The following is a 16,737-nucleotide window of genomic DNA, read 5'->3' as shown; positions in this document are numbered from 1 at the left end:
ATGTGGTATTACAGGCAGTACAGAATTTGTTGCTTTAACAAGAGCCAGCCAGCCGAATGACTTTCTGGAGTTAATAATAATAATATTCATTGCTCATTTATTTTTAGAACATATGGTCACTGTGTCACTAAGTATCACTATGTGTAACTATTATTATACACTGATACTTTTAAATGTGCCTTACAGAAACAAATAAGGATCTTTTATCTTGCACCATTGTTACTTTATTCGGATATAATTTTAGCTCTGACAAAAGCCATATCTTTTCCACTTGTTCTGTTGTAAGAGCTCCCAGAGGTTCAGCATCGGTCTGAACTAATTTCTTGGTTCTAACTGCATGTCTTCCAGGAGAGGACTGTAACGATCAGGAGGCAGACAATTGGAGGGTTTGGCCTGAGCATCAAGGTAATTGAGATCCAGACTGATGAGGCTGCTCCTCCTAACTTCTTTAAATGAAGTCTGAACAAGTGTTATTGATCATTTTCTTGTCAAACGGCTGCTAACGGCGTCGGCTGTGGGATTCACCGAGCCGCTCTTGAGTGTCTCATTCTGTATGTGCGATACCTTTATAAGACAGTTTCATTTCATTTGCCTCCTCAGGGTGGAGCAGAGCATAAAATCCCTGTTGTGATATCAAAAATATCAAAAGAACAAAAAGGTATTATATTGCTTCTGTTGCTTTTACAAGTCCTTCTTTTTTATTCTCGTAGTTTACTGAAGTGATTTTTTTATTTGTTTCCAGCTGAACTCTCTGGGCTACTCTTTATCGGTGACGGCATCCTTCAGGTAAAATGCCAAATCTCAAATTAATGCCTGTTTACACATCTCATCCTCCTAAAATAACACGTACTGTATCTTAAATAATTCATGTCTACAATACTGTGTTGAATAATGATGCATCCCTATAGGTAAATGTCACATCCCAAGTTTTTCCATTTGTTACATATATCAGTAAAAAAAAAGAAATCTCTCCCACATCTCATCTCTCTCAGCTCATATGATGCAGAGGAAACATCTACAAGGCAGCCAAAGGCGTGCTGTATTCATGGCAACTGCAAATGTGACTCTCCTGTTTACAGTTTTCAGCGCAGATGCCATAGCAGTTATTGTGCTTGCCTCATTAATCATTCTGAAGATAGAGCTACAGTGATACGATGTCAGTGTATAATATTATTTAGGGTAACCCTGTTACTGTTGTTTCCAGATAAATGGAATAAACGTTAGAAGTTATCGCCATGAGGAAGTGGTAAGCTGTCAGCTCATATCTCATATTTTCTTACACTGCAACAGCTTAATATCTTGTCTCGCTTTCTGATTTGTATCTTTTTTGACATGTAACTTGTTTCTATTTCGTCCTTTTCTTAAATGTAACTGCATAAAATATGTGCACGAGGAGCATAACTTCTTTGTCTGTGTAAATCTCTTATCTTGGCTTTCCATTCTTAGTTAGACATTAGCACAACATGTTTCATCACAGCAAGCAACCGGCAGAAAAACCTCACAGTTTACAGCTCGTGCAATAAAAATATTCCTGACGTTTTTTTTTACTTTCCAGGTCCAAGTTTTGAGAAATGCTGGTGAAGAAGTGACTCTTACTGTATCTTTCCTAAAGAAGACTCCAGCCTTTCTGAAACTGCCCCTATGTGAGGACTGCACATGTAAGAAAGCTCTACACACACTCTCTTTAATTGAAGTATAGAAATCACCATTACTGCAAGGTGTTATTTTCTGTCACTGATTGGTTGTCCTGGTGGCTATAAACTCGAGCCAGAGGAGACACTTTCAGAAAAATAAATAAGTAAAAAAAAATCATTTGCTTCACTTCTTGGACTTTGGTTTGTTTTGACAAGCACAAAATGAACTTTTCTCAAGAAAATGGGGGGAAAAAAAGAGGACAGGGCGCATCTCCAGCTTGACAAAAGATGTTAAATATTAAACTGAAAGAATTGACATTGCTCATTGTGGTTGCAATTGACTGCTCTTCCATGGGAAACCTCCTGCCTGTCATCAGACATGAAAGCTTTTATAAAATCCTTTCATACGTGTATATAGGGCAGGTTGACTGGCCATCCACCCAGTCAACTGAATACAAATTGGCACAAAGCAGGAGCCTACAGTGGAGGAGAATAACGTGATTCACTGCAGTTGGAAACCTTGAAATAGATGCAGGTGTTGCTTTGAGTTTGGAGGGTTTATTGCCTTTTGTGTGTGTGTCCCTGCTGTACTTTAGGCATCCCCAGTGACCAGAGCAGTGGGACTTCCTCTCCTCTGTGTGATAGCGGCCTACACTTAAACTACCATCCTAACAACACGGTACTCTTTTCATAAGCCTCTTATTTTACTGACCAGTTCTATAACTGTCCCTCTGTAACCATGCAGCAGCATTCCCGGTGCCAGAAAGTTGTTTCCATGCAACTGTCACTGCTCGCTGATAACCGGGATGCTCTATCTTTATCTTTTGAGGAGGGTGAATCAGCTTTTCCTCTGCAGCTCTTGCTCACTCAGCCTGCCTGCACACCTGCAGCAACAACAGCAGCAGCAGCAGCAGCATTAGCAGCAGCAGGAGTCAAGCTCTTGACATGTCACCTGTTTGAAATGTGAGAGGTGGGAAAAGACGAGTTCTCCTAAATTGCGTTTCAAACTTCTGCAGGACACTTTGTCCTGCTCGTCCTGGCCCACGTCGCCGGGACTTCGCTGGGAGAAGAGATGGGTGGACCTGCGCCTTATTCCACTGCTACACTCACGCCTGTCGCAGTACATCCCAGGCTCTGACGCCTGCAGGTGAGCTGCGGGACTTCGTCTTGAAAGTCTCACTTGCAGGGCTGGTATCTCCCTAAAAGGCTCTGCAAGGCGGTAGTGCCAAGATGTCTTACTTCTGAAATGCTTTGGGGTTTTAAAATGGAGCCATCTGTAAAAATATGCATAGCATAAACCCTTTGAACACAATTAAATAAGCGAAACAGTTCTGTGTGTTTACTTCAGGACAGACCTAAGAGTACTGGATGCTTCACGTAATAAGCCATTAAGCTGGCAATAAAGAGATTTCCATTTTACTGCTCTGTGGATGATAGAAGCTGTAATCATGTGGATTGACTCTTAATGGACCACACTTATGGTCTGGCATGTTTTAGCCCATTAACTGAAAATTGCACAAGTATAGCATAGGTTTTATATTGATGGTATCCATGGTAGTGGGAAGTTTATTTTAAGACGATGAAGATCAACTTTACATATCGCTTCAGACAAAACAGGTCAGCATCTACTGTACGGTCACTATTTTTATAATGTGCAAAACAGTAGCAGGCAATTAACTTTAAATACCTTTTTATACCTACTGTTTTGTTTCATGTTCACTGTTCCAAAGAAAAATCCCACTTTTCTCCACCTGCTCAACATCAAACTGCAGGCGGACAGAAGTTAGCAACTAACTGTTGAACATACCAATTAACAACTAAAGAGACAGATAGTTCTCTCAAACATTTGCTTACCACATCAAATTAAAGATGAGTGACGATAACATTTTTCTCCTTTTTTCCCCACTGACCCCATGTAGCCCAAAAAAAACAAACAACAACTGTTAATGCAGGTTTAAAGGAATACTTTGAGGAATTGTGACGAGATGTTAGATTAGAAGTGTTGAGTGAGGAAAGGAAAAGTTTTCAAAGATTTTGCTCCTGCTGGGATCAAATAAAATGAAACAATGGCTTCTGATAATCTAAATCTAATCATCTAATTTAAATAAACGTTTACCAACTGAAAATATAAATGGGTTTACAGTCTTTGCAAGGTGTTTCTCATCCCCTACAGATATCAGTAGAAACTAACAAATTTCTCAAATGTAAATCAATCATAATCTTTTTTTTTCTCTTCAGGAAAAATGCTTTCCAGGTTATAGCTGTGGACGGAGTTTGCAGTGGTGTTATACAGTTTCCCACAGTAGAAGACTGCTTGGACTGGCTTCAGGCAATAGCGAGCAACATTTCCAGCCTCACCAAGCACAATGTGAGTATGAAACTGAAAGACTTGTTAGCTCTGCTGTCTCTTGCAGTCACCCCCATGTTAACCAATGAGACACTGGGTTGGGTGTTAATGCAACAGAGTTTCAATTTGCTGACCGTCTAACAGTCTATTTGCAAATGTCACGGCATTAAGTAGACACGTACTAATGTCTTTTCACACTATGAGTAGAGTACACACTTATTTCAAAGAGCCTGGGGTCACAGCAGCAATTGCACTGCACTACACTTAGCCCCCCCCCCCAGCCAAACCCATGTGCTTATTATCTATAATTCACCATGAAACATTATGGAATAATGATAGCAAGAGGCTGCAAGAAACAAAAAAAATTATCTTATTGTGAGCTCAAAATACGATGTACGTTTCTGTGGATGATGCTCAGCAGGGGTCGGATACAAATACTTCTAACAAGCGCTATCGTGTGTGGTGTCTCACACCTGACAAAAAAATGTCACATTTTGACAGATTCATCAGCATATTAAGGTGTATTTTCTTCCACTTTCCATGCAGTAAACTACATATTTATATATTTATGTATTTATAGAAAGATGCAACCAGACAGCAGTGCTGCCTCTTCACATGATGTTAATATGTTATAGAGTGTGCGGCAGTGAAACAGGGATTTGTGATTATAATATGTCCGTTAGTGTGTGTGTGTGTGAGTGTGTGTGTGTTCAAGTGAGTGAGTGATGGCTGTGTGTGTGAGAGTCTCCGGGGAATAATGGAGCCCTGGTTAATTGGAGTGGACGAAGTGAATGGCCTCAACATTAGAGAGTGTGTTTCCTGCTCTGGCCTTGACATTTACAGAGGTGTGTGAGTGAGCTACGAGACTCACTAGACTGCTAAAACAATAGAGGTTTATTTGTAAAATACTGAATGATTTTCACCTTATTTATCAGAGATATCATCAGCTCTGCCTTTAGCTAAATGCTCATGTCAACATGATAACATGCGAACAATGACAGTGCTGATGTATGTCAACATGATAACATGCGAACAATGACAGTGCTGATGTTTAGCAGATGTAATACACACAGTATAATGGGAATGCTTTGCACGTTTTTGATCATAAACAGAAGTATTAGACAAGAAGATGTTTCACTCAATGCTACAGTGCTGTGTCTCAATTCACATACTTCCATAGTTACACGTGCTATGTTGAGCACAAGCAAGTCAGTTATGGCAAAACGCAGCGTACTGTAAGTACCTGGATGGTGCAGTCAAAGGTCAAAAAGTTAACGGAGGAACACTGGACGGTTTTCTCCCGCAGTGGCTGCCATTTTGGCTATGTAGCGGAAGTGTAGGGACCATTGGCATTGTGAAAATAGCAGCTGAGGAAGCTGCTGCATCCAAGAACTGTTGAGATGTTTATGTCAGAACCAAAGTGTTGGACTTAGAGCCACACTTTCAGTGTGCCGTGAAAACAGATAATACGCCAAACAAGGTTTAAATTATAACACATTTAATACTTTTACTCTTGAGCTTATTAATTTAGCTGCTTTTAAAATAGATAATAATTAATAGTAATAATTTACAACCATTTTTTTAACACTTTGTATGATGTGTTTATGTGCTTTGTTTTTATTTCACTTGTTCAGTGCTCTTTTGGGACACAAAGTTTAATTGATCATGCTGAGGATTTCCACAAAGACCTTTTAAAAAAACCTAATAAACTGCAGAACTAGAACATGTATTTATGGGCCTTGTGTTATCAAATTTGCATCTGTTTTTTGAAAAGCCAAACTAAATATTCATAGATAGACCTAAAAAAAAGAAATAATTAACAAGCCTTACCTATTAAACAGGAAACCTTACAAATGAGTTGTTCAAGTGGACAAAATAACACAAACATCTAAAAACATGTGAATAATCAAGGAGCTAATATAGAGAAGGGTCATCGTTTGCTTCGTGGATATCTGTCTTTTAGCTGAAATGAGCTGTTTGTAGTCAAATATTGCACTATTCGTCATGAAAAAAAAAAACACTCCTCCAGCTCTCTGAGCGATGATGGAGGAGGGAAACCACTCTGTCTGCGGTCTACAAATGTAAAATGTTAATCTTCAACTTAACTAGTAACTCTGGTCATATAAGAAAGATGCTCAGTATACCATAAAATAAGATATACACACACACATAGTGAAATAAAATAAACATTTGCACATAAACTGTACACACAGGAAGTGTATACGGAGATGGTATGATACCAGTGGGGCATTTTAGGAACATTTTTTAAATCTAATTGTTGCAACTGTTTATTTCTTTATTCTGTTTGTTCTGTTTGTATTCAGCCTGATCTGTGTATTGTTGTTTTTTCAGTGTCAGTGCAGTGTATTTTCCTTGTCCTCAGGTTTCCCTTAAACATTAATATTAACGTCACTCAAAGGATTAAGAGGTAAAAGGTTATAATAACAAGTGGCTCAGATAAAAACAGTGGCTAAGATAAAACAGAATAGGAGTTAACTGCAGGGGAGTATGATGTTGTAGATTATTGTATAAGCAACAGAGAGGTGCATTTATGTCACAATAACTGCAGCTGTCTGGTAACAAATTGTCACAATAGTGGTGTAAAATAGGTATTTCAAGCACAGTTATTTTAGAACATTTCAGAGAAATATTAAGTCCCCCACGTAAAATTCGACAGTACAGCACTTGTAGAATAATCATTCCCTGTTACTTTAGGTGCTTTCTTACCTCTGGGGCACACATAAACTTCACTGAAAGTTAGAGTGAAAGAACCGGACCCCACAGCCGTGTTTTGCAGTGTGGTGCATTAGACCTGCAGTCACATTGACTGGTCACAACAAGCCACAGCTGAGTCTGAACAAACCCACTGTCACTGTTCACATATATCTAAAAACCCAGCTCACACCTTGACAGTGTTTTCTTGGCTGCTTCCTTTCAGTCCCTCCAAACAAACAAACACATTGTGTTTCCTCCCTCAGCCCAGACTTTAGTAGCAGCTGTCCTCTCTCTATAGGAGGACCGGCTCAAGTCTGGACGACTTAATTTGGTGTTGTGCTGCTAAGAAAGAGTTATATTGATAGTATAGTGTGGATTAGGAGCGAGTGATACCTGTGATGTGAGCAGAATGTTTTAATTTAAAGCCTCACTGCTCTCTCAGTAGTTTCCCCTGCTTTTATTATCACAGAGAGAATAGATTTTTTTAAATGGATTTTTTTTTTTTTAGGAAGAGCCTCGGGTCCTTGTGGAAATGACTCTATCTCATTTTGTAATTTGCATGCATTGGATAAATGAAGTAGCTCTAACAGTTTTCCTTCAGTGCTGTGGTTAATATGTTAGCACAGATGCTGTGGTTCATAGTTTATTTGTTCTTGGATGTATTGTCACTGAGTACTAACTACTTTAAATTCTCCCTGTAATTTGTATGATTGTTAGCAGGAGCTGTTTTTAATGAGTTATTGATCTTCTTGTTGAATTGAACAGGTGAAGAAGATTAACCGAAATTTTCCAGTCAACCAGCAGGTAAGATGTTTCTCCAGGCAGCAGGAGAGCGAGCAGCTCCTGCTGCCTTGTTTAGATCTTCTTTTTGCTTTGACTGACATGAATTTTATCCTCCTCTTAAAACATCAAGAAATAAATCTAACCAGGTCAGCCAGTCAGAGAGAGGACAGTCCTGTCTTGCAGACTATTGCAACACGAGGAGGGTGTTTGCATCACTAACGTCGATCCACTGAGAAATGATCAGAAAACAACTTAAGTGCCTTCAGTCAGTTAACTCAAGAGAGTCATCTTTCAGTCTAAACATGGGGGAGTAAATGCGACAGTGGGGTGCTTTTTCATTCCTTTTCTTTTTGTTGTTGTTCTGGGTTCTCTCACGAAATTGTGTGAATTCACTTGACAATTCATTTAAGGAATAAAATAGCATGAGACACCACCGCATGTCCCGAATCTTTCACTGGCTTGTTTTCTCATCCATCAAAAAAAAAAAAAGCAAGAACACATTTTACTTTGGTTGCAATCATCCTGACTTTAATGAGTACTGATGTTGGGATACAGTTCAAGTCTGAAATGATGTCTTAGAACATTTGCAGTAGAAGCTTTGCTTTTTGTTCTTTGTCTCCCTGTTGGTCTAACCTCTTTTTTTTTTACTCTTGAATACTTAATTTTATACCTTTTGGCTTCATGTATTGGTTGGCAATATGATAATACTGTGACACAAGGAGATTTTTCCTTACGTTAATACCATTTCATCTACATCTTAAGTACCTCTGTGTGCATTAGACCATTGTGTGCAATGTTACAAATCAATGAGCAATAGTACTGAATGATAATATTGGATTTTTATGATTTTTGTATTAATGTGATGGAGTACTTTGATTTGTTTGGTATTTAATCTGGTTGATGAACCAAAAAAAATGGATGTACCTGCATGGTTAATCTTTAAAGAACCTGAGAACTTGGTTTCTCATCTTGAGTATTTCTCAGTAAAATAAAAAATTCATGACTAAATGAGCAAAAATCCAAATTAAAATTAGGATAAAAACATCATTAGATTTTATTTATTCATAGTTTAATACACTCTGGGTGTAATTTGATTAAATTATATTGACAGAGGCTTTGCAAAGTAAGAAAACAACCCCACAGCTGCCATCAAAGTTTCATACAAAAGTAGTTCAACTCCGAGCACCACCTAGAAATACAAATACAGAAATCTCATGTGAGATAACTGGAGATATAAACTGGAGGTGAATGATACAACAAAGTCTGATACAGAGTAATACCACGACCAGAATCACTAAAATCAAACTGTGACAAACATGATCTAACATGAGATCATGCACTTTTTATTGATCCTGTTGTCTAATACTAATATATAATACTCAAAACAAGACTTGTTATCAGTGTTATTGATACTTTAGCTATAGATCCAGTCACATCCTCAGTGTTATTGATACTTTAGCTATAGATCCAGTCACATCCTTCCTCAATATGTCTCTTTTTCCTTGTTCAATAGATCATCTACATGGGCTGGGTTGACGAGAAGGAGCAGGACTCCGTTCAGGACCGAATGTATTCACCAAAGTTCCTCGCTTTGAGGGGTTCCTCACTCTTCAAGTTTTCAGCACCTCCTGTAAGTTTTCACTTGGGTCCTCGTTTGTTTTCCCCCAACTCCTTTAAACCATCAAACTTTTGCATTTGAATTGATGTCATTCAACTCCGCGAGAGATTTTTCATTTGACGTTAATGTATTGTTGAAGGAGAAAATGCTTTCCTGTTGGAAAATAAGGAAGCAGCTCACTCATAAACATTTGCACTTGCATCGATCTTCCTCTTGATTGATGATGATCATTAAATCTGTTTGCATTCTGCCAGCCACTTAAGTGATTATGACAAGAGGGATAAGCTGTCGATGGTACTGGAGATGGGAAAAGATTGATAGATAACTCAAATTGCCTGCTCAACTTGAATATGCTGATGTAAATGGAATATGCTAATGTGAGTGGATGGTGGAATATAGGAGCCTATAGCCTATAGACGGTGTGACAAGCTTCTTCATTACTGAAGACTAGTTACCTATAAGCAATATTTTCCTATGTGGCAATTTAAATCATTAAGAAATGACAGTTCGCTAATCGTCCAATCATAGCTTACAACCACAACTAGACACTGACAGGTCTGTCAAGGTGTGGATTTTCCACATGCACTTTTCCTGTTTAATTCTGCCATAATGTTTTAACCAGCATTTTAACCAGGCTCAAGTGGCCCATTGAGTAACTGCAGTTTTTTGGCTTTATTTCACAGCCAGGTTGGTTGATGAAGTTAACTTGCTTCCTGTCTTTCTTTGGAAATGTTGTTTCCAGAGAAAAAGGGAATGTCATTGGCTTAACTTATTACAGGTTAACTGTGTTAGGAGTAAAAAACAAAACAAAAAAAACTTCACTGTGTGGGAGCCAAGGTGCTAGTACAGTATATCACAGTTTTTAGAGTCTCTCTTGCTTTTTATTTGGTTTGTGAAAATTTACTCCACAGCAACTGCAGCCAAAGCGGACTGCATTAGATCTGTTGCTTTTGCCAAATTCATCGGTTATTCTTTGTCCTTTTTACTCTTGTAAAAGTAAATCAGACTGAAAACGCCAAAAAAAAGCATGCGTTAATCTTCCAAGTTAGAGAACAAATATTTTAATTACATTTTTATTTATGATATTACAGTATATTATTCATAAATAATATAATACTAAGACTGAATCTCTACCCTGCATTACATGATCGATGCTGCTGTCTTCTACATGGAGTTTTAGTGTTAGCATTGAGCTAAGCTTCAAAACAAACTGTATAAATTTTATGTGACATTTTACAGGTGACAACATGGGACTGGACCAGAGCAGAGAAAAGCTTTACTGTGTACGAGATAATGTGCAAGATTTTAAAGGTAAAGCATCTTTTTTTTTCTATTTCAACCTTCACTGACAGAATATAAAGTGGGTTTAAGGTTTAGATTGTATTGTTAACTCTCTGCAAGTTCGAGGTCACTTTGAATTTGATTGAGAATTTATCTGCGATTCATTATCTCGGAACTCATTATGGCAAATTTAATTCATGCTGATTCACATATTTAAGTAAGTAAGTTGAGCTACATTGCATTGCTTACACTGTGCCGATTGGGACACATTTGGGTAAAACTTGCATATGCTTTATCTTCATGTAAGTTTTGAGGATATAGAAAAAAGTGCTTTTAAAGCTGCAGTCTACGGTCTTTACTCTGTTGCCAGAGTAAAGAAAACTCCCCCTAGCTTCAGGAAACTGCATTGCTGTTGCTTTGTTTTATCTCCACGTCACTCTGCCCGTCTGTACCTGATCAGCATGGCAGCCGTACTGTCTTATCTTAGGATAATGACCTTCTGGACAAGAGGAAGCACTGCTTCAGCGTCCAGACAGAGAGCGGGGAGGACATGTTCTTCAGCGTGGAACTGGATTGCGAGCTGCTGATCTGGGAAAAGGCTTTTCAGATGGCCACTTTTCTGGAAGTGGAGAGGATACAGGTCTGCACCTGAACAGTAGGCAACGTGCAGGGAATTGTGATGATTTTAATCTAGCACATGGTTCCAGCTCAGTCGTTTTAGTACAAGGATTGATAATGCTCAGATGACATTTTCAGCAGAGCAAAAGCATCTTTTGTGTCCTTGCGTGAGCTCTTGTAACATCTTCTTCTCCTATTCTGTAGTGTAAAACGTATGCCTGTATCATGGAGAGCCACCTCATGGGACTGACAGTTGACTTCAGCATGGGCTTTGTGTGCTTTGATGCGGCCTCAAAGGTGGGTGTAGGACGGTCCGTTATCATCAGAAAAACTAAGGCGAAGACATGCTTTCAGTGGGGGACTTTCAACAATTGTATTGTACACAGCTTGATGAGACTAATCACAATTCCTCGGCTTTCCTTCTTCTTTTTTTCTTTTGGTGCTACTAACTTATTCTGCACTGTGTGCAATTTGGGAGTATGAGCACATTTGTTTTGACGGCTGATTTCCCCCAAGCTCAAATATCTCACTCCTGCCTGCAATTCATTTTGGCCTTACCCCAAGTCTGAGAGCCACACAGACTACTCCACTGGTGCATATTATGTGGATGAGCAGGACACGAGCTCTGCCATATTGTTCTCTAAGATTTTGGCCCTAATTCCCACAATGTGAAGCAACAATGTTCCCCAAGGAGGCGAAAAATGTTGCCAGCGTATTGTTTACAGAGAGAAATGCACAAAACACAATCCATATGTACACTTCAATCACAGACAATACACTGGGTGGGATTACTCTGTAATTAAAAGCTGCTATTGGCAAATGTCAAAAACCATGTTAGAATTAGTTTCATTCAGAAACGGCACAAATAGAATGACAAGTTGAGCTGTAATCTGCTGGTTCAGGGACTCAGTTAGATGTTCCACCAGAAGCGGTAACATTCACGTATAAAGCACAATTAGCAAAATCATAATTGGGACATATAGAACAAAGGATGACAGTACCAAGACGTATATTGTCTTGCACAATTAAACACAGAACAGCTGTGTAGCGAATACCACTGGTGCCTCACAGCAAGAAAGCTCTGAGTTTGACAACCACACCTGTTCTCTGCGCTTACTGTATATTAAATAAAAAAAGTAGGGCTCAGCTGGTTTCCTGTGTGTGTGTGTGTGTGTGTGTGTGTGTGTGTGTGTGTGTGCGTGCATGCATGTTCTTGCCATGCCTGTAGTGTCCGCCAACTGTCAGTTTGGTTAACCAGAGACTCTAAATAGCTGCAGGTGTAGATCGGCCACCTGTCCAGCATGTAGGAAGAAACTCTGTGACACCAGTGACCTCAGATGTGTAGTGGATAATTTGATTAAAAAAACGTACTGTACTGAGGTGGTAAATAAAGTAACACATAGAAAAAATGATGGTGTTATGTTCTAGGATTCATCTTCTGGTGAGCGGTTGGATTAACAAGCTAAATTTTGAGATACACAAACTAAAGAGAGAAACAGCAAACAAACAAGTCAGCATTAATGTAAACTTGATATAGATTGATACAACGCACAAATAATTAATGAATGAATGTATGAGCACGAATGATCAGATCCTTTACTTAAGTAAAAGTACCAGTGGCACACTGTAAAAATACTCGACTCAAATAGTCATTGAAAATGCTACTTAAGTATTGTTAGTAATTTTTCAGGAAAATTTATTTTTAATAGTGTTACATTAAAAGAACTTAATGCAGAGGAAAACTGTTACTATTATATATTGTATTATTATGACTCATGCATTAATTTAAAAGCAGGATTTTTCTGCAGTAGTTGGTTGAGGTGGAACAAATTTTGAACTATTTTGTAAATTTATGATGGAAATTAATGATTATTTTCATAATGGATTAATTTGCTAATTATTTTCTTGATTGAGAGAATGGTGAGAAATGTTGTTACAGTTATCCACAAAGCGACACATTCACAGTGTTTTTATCCCTCCGGCAATCTGAACCTCAAAATCACTGAAACATAAAGTAATCAGCAGCAAATCCTCAAATCTAAGAAGCTCAAACCATGAACTTTTCACATGTTTTTGCATGAGAAATGACTGAAATGATAATCATCATGCCAGTATTATATTTTATAAACTCTTCACATGTTTTTACATGAAGAACATAGGAATTTAACTCAAATAACTAATAACTGCTGTGAGATAAATGTAGTTAAGTAAAAAGTGCATGAAAAAGTATGTGAGATAAATGTAGTTAAGTAAAAAGTGCATGAAAAAGTATGTGAAATTTGTACTTAAGGTACTTTCTGCACTGGTAACTAGTATCTACAGCTGTAAATGCTGTCATAACTGTAAAGGAGTGAAATATAAAGCAACATATTTCCGTCTGAAACGTAGTGAAGTAGAAACTAATTTAATTAGTTACATGCCAGCGCTGCATTATTTCACAACAATAACGACAAACTGACAAAAATAACACCGCAGACATCGAGTCTCATGAGGATGTGGAAACGGATTTAACAGAGTATTTCCATGCAGGTCACAATACAAACACATATAATATTAGGTGCCTGTGATTGACATGGGGCAGATGGTGATACCATCACCTCCGTCATGGTGAGCACGTTGGAGGAGTAACACTCGTCCTGTTACACTCATGAATATCTGCTTTCACTTTTCTCATTCTCATTTTTTAGGATTTCTGGCGTAGGATGTGTTAAACATGGTTTCCTATGCCATAGTTAATCAGATGGGTGTTATAGTAATTCCTACAGTGGCGGGAAGAGTTAGCACAGCATTGCAGTATGTCCTGAACAGATACATATTCATGTGAAGCGTGGCCAGCTGTCTACCTGAGCAGTCCGTCTGGAAAGTGACTGTCGTCTGGCTCACTGTGCTGCTTTTGTTTATTCAGTTCAACACTAATTGAATCACCGAAGGAAGCTCTGCTATTTCAGGTGAAATTGCTGTGGCTTGTTAAATTTCCCAATGGCAAAAATAACAAGTTTATATCTCACAACGACTGATATCTGGTTGATCTGCTGACGTGCCCCATTTCTCACCGGTTCCACGTGGAGTTTAAACATGAATTTTTCATGAGAATGCCGACACAAGTAGGAATTCGCAAATCAGATTGCAGTAAATAAAACAGTTGTATTTAAAGTTGTCTAAAGTTTAAAATTAGACTCATGATTTTTGTAATTTCAGGCCGTACTGTGGAGGTACAAGTTCTCCCAACTGAAAGGATCATCCGATGATGGAAAAAGCAAGATCAAGTTTTTGTTCCAAAATCAAGACTCCAAATCTATCGAAGCAAAGGTGAATCCCTTCGAGACATATCTAATGCTGCGTGTCAAGGAAAAACCAATAAGGTTATAGAAGAAATTAATTTCATATGACTTGTGTATTGATTCTCTCTCTCTCTCTCTCTCTCTCTCTCTCTCTCTCTCTCTCTTTCAGGAGCTGGAGTTTTCAAACCTCTTCGCCGTGCTTCATTGTATTCATGCTTTCTTTGCTGCCAAAGTTGCTTGCCTGGACCCGATGTTTGTGGAGAGCCAAGGCAACGCGACTACCACTGGGTTTCCTTCTCTTTCCAGTATCTCATGTAATTCACAGACACCTAAACTCAAATACGCCACTTGACAGGCGCTGCTCTCCACAGACACCTAAAAGTAAAAGGATGCTGCACTTAGTATGCGACTGTGGCCTAAAACGGTCAAAGAGGAGAACTGAACAAGTAAGTAAGGAGGACAGCTGTATACAGGGGTGGAATAAAAGATCTCTTTGGGAGTGATATACTTGACATACTTGATTTCTGGGATTCCTGGAATAATTGTGGACCTAAACATGAACCTCACCTTCCCTAAAAGGACTCCAAATGGACACAAAACGTGCCATTTAAAAATGTTTTTAAGTGAATTTGTCCTTCTCTTGATCCTCAGACATCCTTATACTCAACATCATGAAAGAAAATGCAGTTCTTTTCCCAACGTAGTCGTCTTTTTTATGTAATTTTATCCAAGTTTTGAAGATTTGGATTCTAACAAATCACAGATTAGCCTTTTTTTTTGTTCCACATCAGACGGTACATCACTTGAAGTTCTGCAAGGATTTGTCTGGACACAGGATATGATGATGTAGTATGATGACGCTTTCTATATTTCATTTTTATGAGTGTTCTTGAGATGAAAACTTTTACCTACACCAATTAGCAGTAAAATTTAATTTCCACTTGAGACAAACTAAAAGCTAAATGGCAACACCAATCTGCTCTGAATCCGAAAGAGGTTCACTGGCAGCATTGCTGCTCAATATGGATGCTTTTGATCGGCCTGTGTCCGAATATACTGAGTAACCTCATTTCTTTTCTCTGTATATGACATATACCCACAGGCTGAGGTCAGAATATATACTTTTTTTTGGATTTCTTGGATAGAAAAGCTGTATGAAAGTGTAGTTTTTATTGTATGGAAGAAGAACGACACTTTGATAATCAGGTTCACCATCCACACAATCTGACAACATTGCTCTAAACATGATTAGGAACACCTTCCATCATGCTTCAATTTTTTTTGATTATGTAAATAAACACTGACGTTCAAATGAACTCGAAGAATTATGAATTATGGCGATTACTTGAGGGATTACTTGTAGGGATTATGGCATTTATTAATTTGATGTGCACCAGAGATGACTAGGTCGATAGCTCATAACCTCGTGCTCTCTTCATCATTTATCTATGGACCAATTTAGAATAAAATCAACTATGGTGTATTTTTGAAATATTCTATCTTTTTTTTTTTTGGTTTGTTTGAATTCAGCTTGTAAATATAATAACTTTTCATTTATGATGAGAAAACACACCACGAGGAAACTAGAAATATGTAGCGTCATGGACTCTAAAGGTTCGAGATGCCCCTTTAAACTTCACTTTGTATTAAACTGTTTATAAATGCAGCAAAGTGACAACTAAACTATCATATTCAAAAAGAGTTCAGGTCAATTAGTGCAATTAGTAATGCTCTTACCTTCCATTTACAAAGTAGTACCCAAACAGAAGGACCCATGGGTAAGTAAACTCTAGAGGATAGTAAATTAAATGAGGTCAGTAAAGTGCTCGGTGCTTGTTAAGCTGACATGAGTGTCTGATGGAGGCTAATGGTTGTGCAGTCTATGCAAAGAAAGTCTGAGTGATGCTTTTGTGCTTTAAAATTATCTTGGTTGCTTACCCTTATAACACAGGATCTAGAGAGTGAGGTTTATTTTATTTTTTTGCAGATGTTTTATTAACAAATATGCTGTGTAATAAATTAATAAATAAGAACTTTTATAACATGGCTCACTTGTGGTCAGTTTTATTTGTCGTGTGTGGTTATTCCACCCATTTTACCCATGTGCGGTGCATTTTAACACATGGAAAGTTCAGTTCACGTCAGTACTCAAATCAAAGCTGATTTTCAAATGTTCTTTGCATGTGAACAAAATGTCTTGGTTGGAAAGTGTGCATGATTTCTGCTATTTCCAACATACTGATTACAGCACAACGACTGGAAACCGGGGGGGAAACAGCTAGCCCGGCTCTGTAACAAAGTAACAAAATCTTCCTACCAGCACCTCTAAAGTTCACACATTAACATGTTACATCACTTTTGTTTGAGCCATGCCAAAACTGAAGCGTCCAAATGACAGTTTACAAGCTGTTTCCAGTCTTTATGCTAAGCTATGCAGACATGAGAGTGGTATCGATCTTC

The 16,737-nt window shown here is 38.3% G+C and overlaps 1 protein-coding gene across 4 annotated transcripts in view; it reads left to right on the top strand.

Annotated features, from left to right (window-relative positions):
• The window catches only part of sntg1 (syntrophin, gamma 1), a 30,857-nt gene extending 14,437 nt beyond the window's left edge, over window positions 1–16,420 (top strand). For all 4 annotated transcript variants that reach the window (XM_027287601.1, XM_027287591.1, XM_019264873.2 and 1 more), the window contains exons 5-19: window positions 349–405; window positions 601–658; window positions 743–786; window positions 1,205–1,246; window positions 1,556–1,658; window positions 2,231–2,313; window positions 2,651–2,781; window positions 3,873–4,002; window positions 7,462–7,500; window positions 8,993–9,109; window positions 10,337–10,408; window positions 10,866–11,018; window positions 11,201–11,293; window positions 14,195–14,305; window positions 14,447–16,420. In XM_027287601.1, coding sequence (XP_027143402.1) covers window positions 349–405; window positions 601–658; window positions 743–786; window positions 1,205–1,246; window positions 1,556–1,658; window positions 2,231–2,313; window positions 2,651–2,781; window positions 3,873–4,002; window positions 7,462–7,500; window positions 8,993–9,109; window positions 10,337–10,408; window positions 10,866–11,018; window positions 11,201–11,293; window positions 14,195–14,305; window positions 14,447–14,629 — 1,416 coding nt within the window. In that variant the 3' untranslated portion in view covers window positions 14,630–16,420. The remainder of the gene's footprint in view (window positions 1–348; window positions 406–600; window positions 659–742; window positions 787–1,204; window positions 1,247–1,555; window positions 1,659–2,230; window positions 2,314–2,650; window positions 2,782–3,872; window positions 4,003–7,461; window positions 7,501–8,992; window positions 9,110–10,336; window positions 10,409–10,865; window positions 11,019–11,200; window positions 11,294–14,194; window positions 14,306–14,446) is intronic.
• Window positions 16,421–16,737: the final 317 nt, after the last annotated feature.

Source organism: Larimichthys crocea, chromosome II, assembly GCF_000972845.2.
Source record: "Larimichthys crocea isolate SSNF chromosome II, L_crocea_2.0, whole genome shotgun sequence".
Taxonomy (NCBI): domain Eukaryota; kingdom Metazoa; phylum Chordata; class Actinopteri; family Sciaenidae; genus Larimichthys; species Larimichthys crocea.
This window is presented reverse-complemented; position numbering and strand designations above follow the sequence as displayed.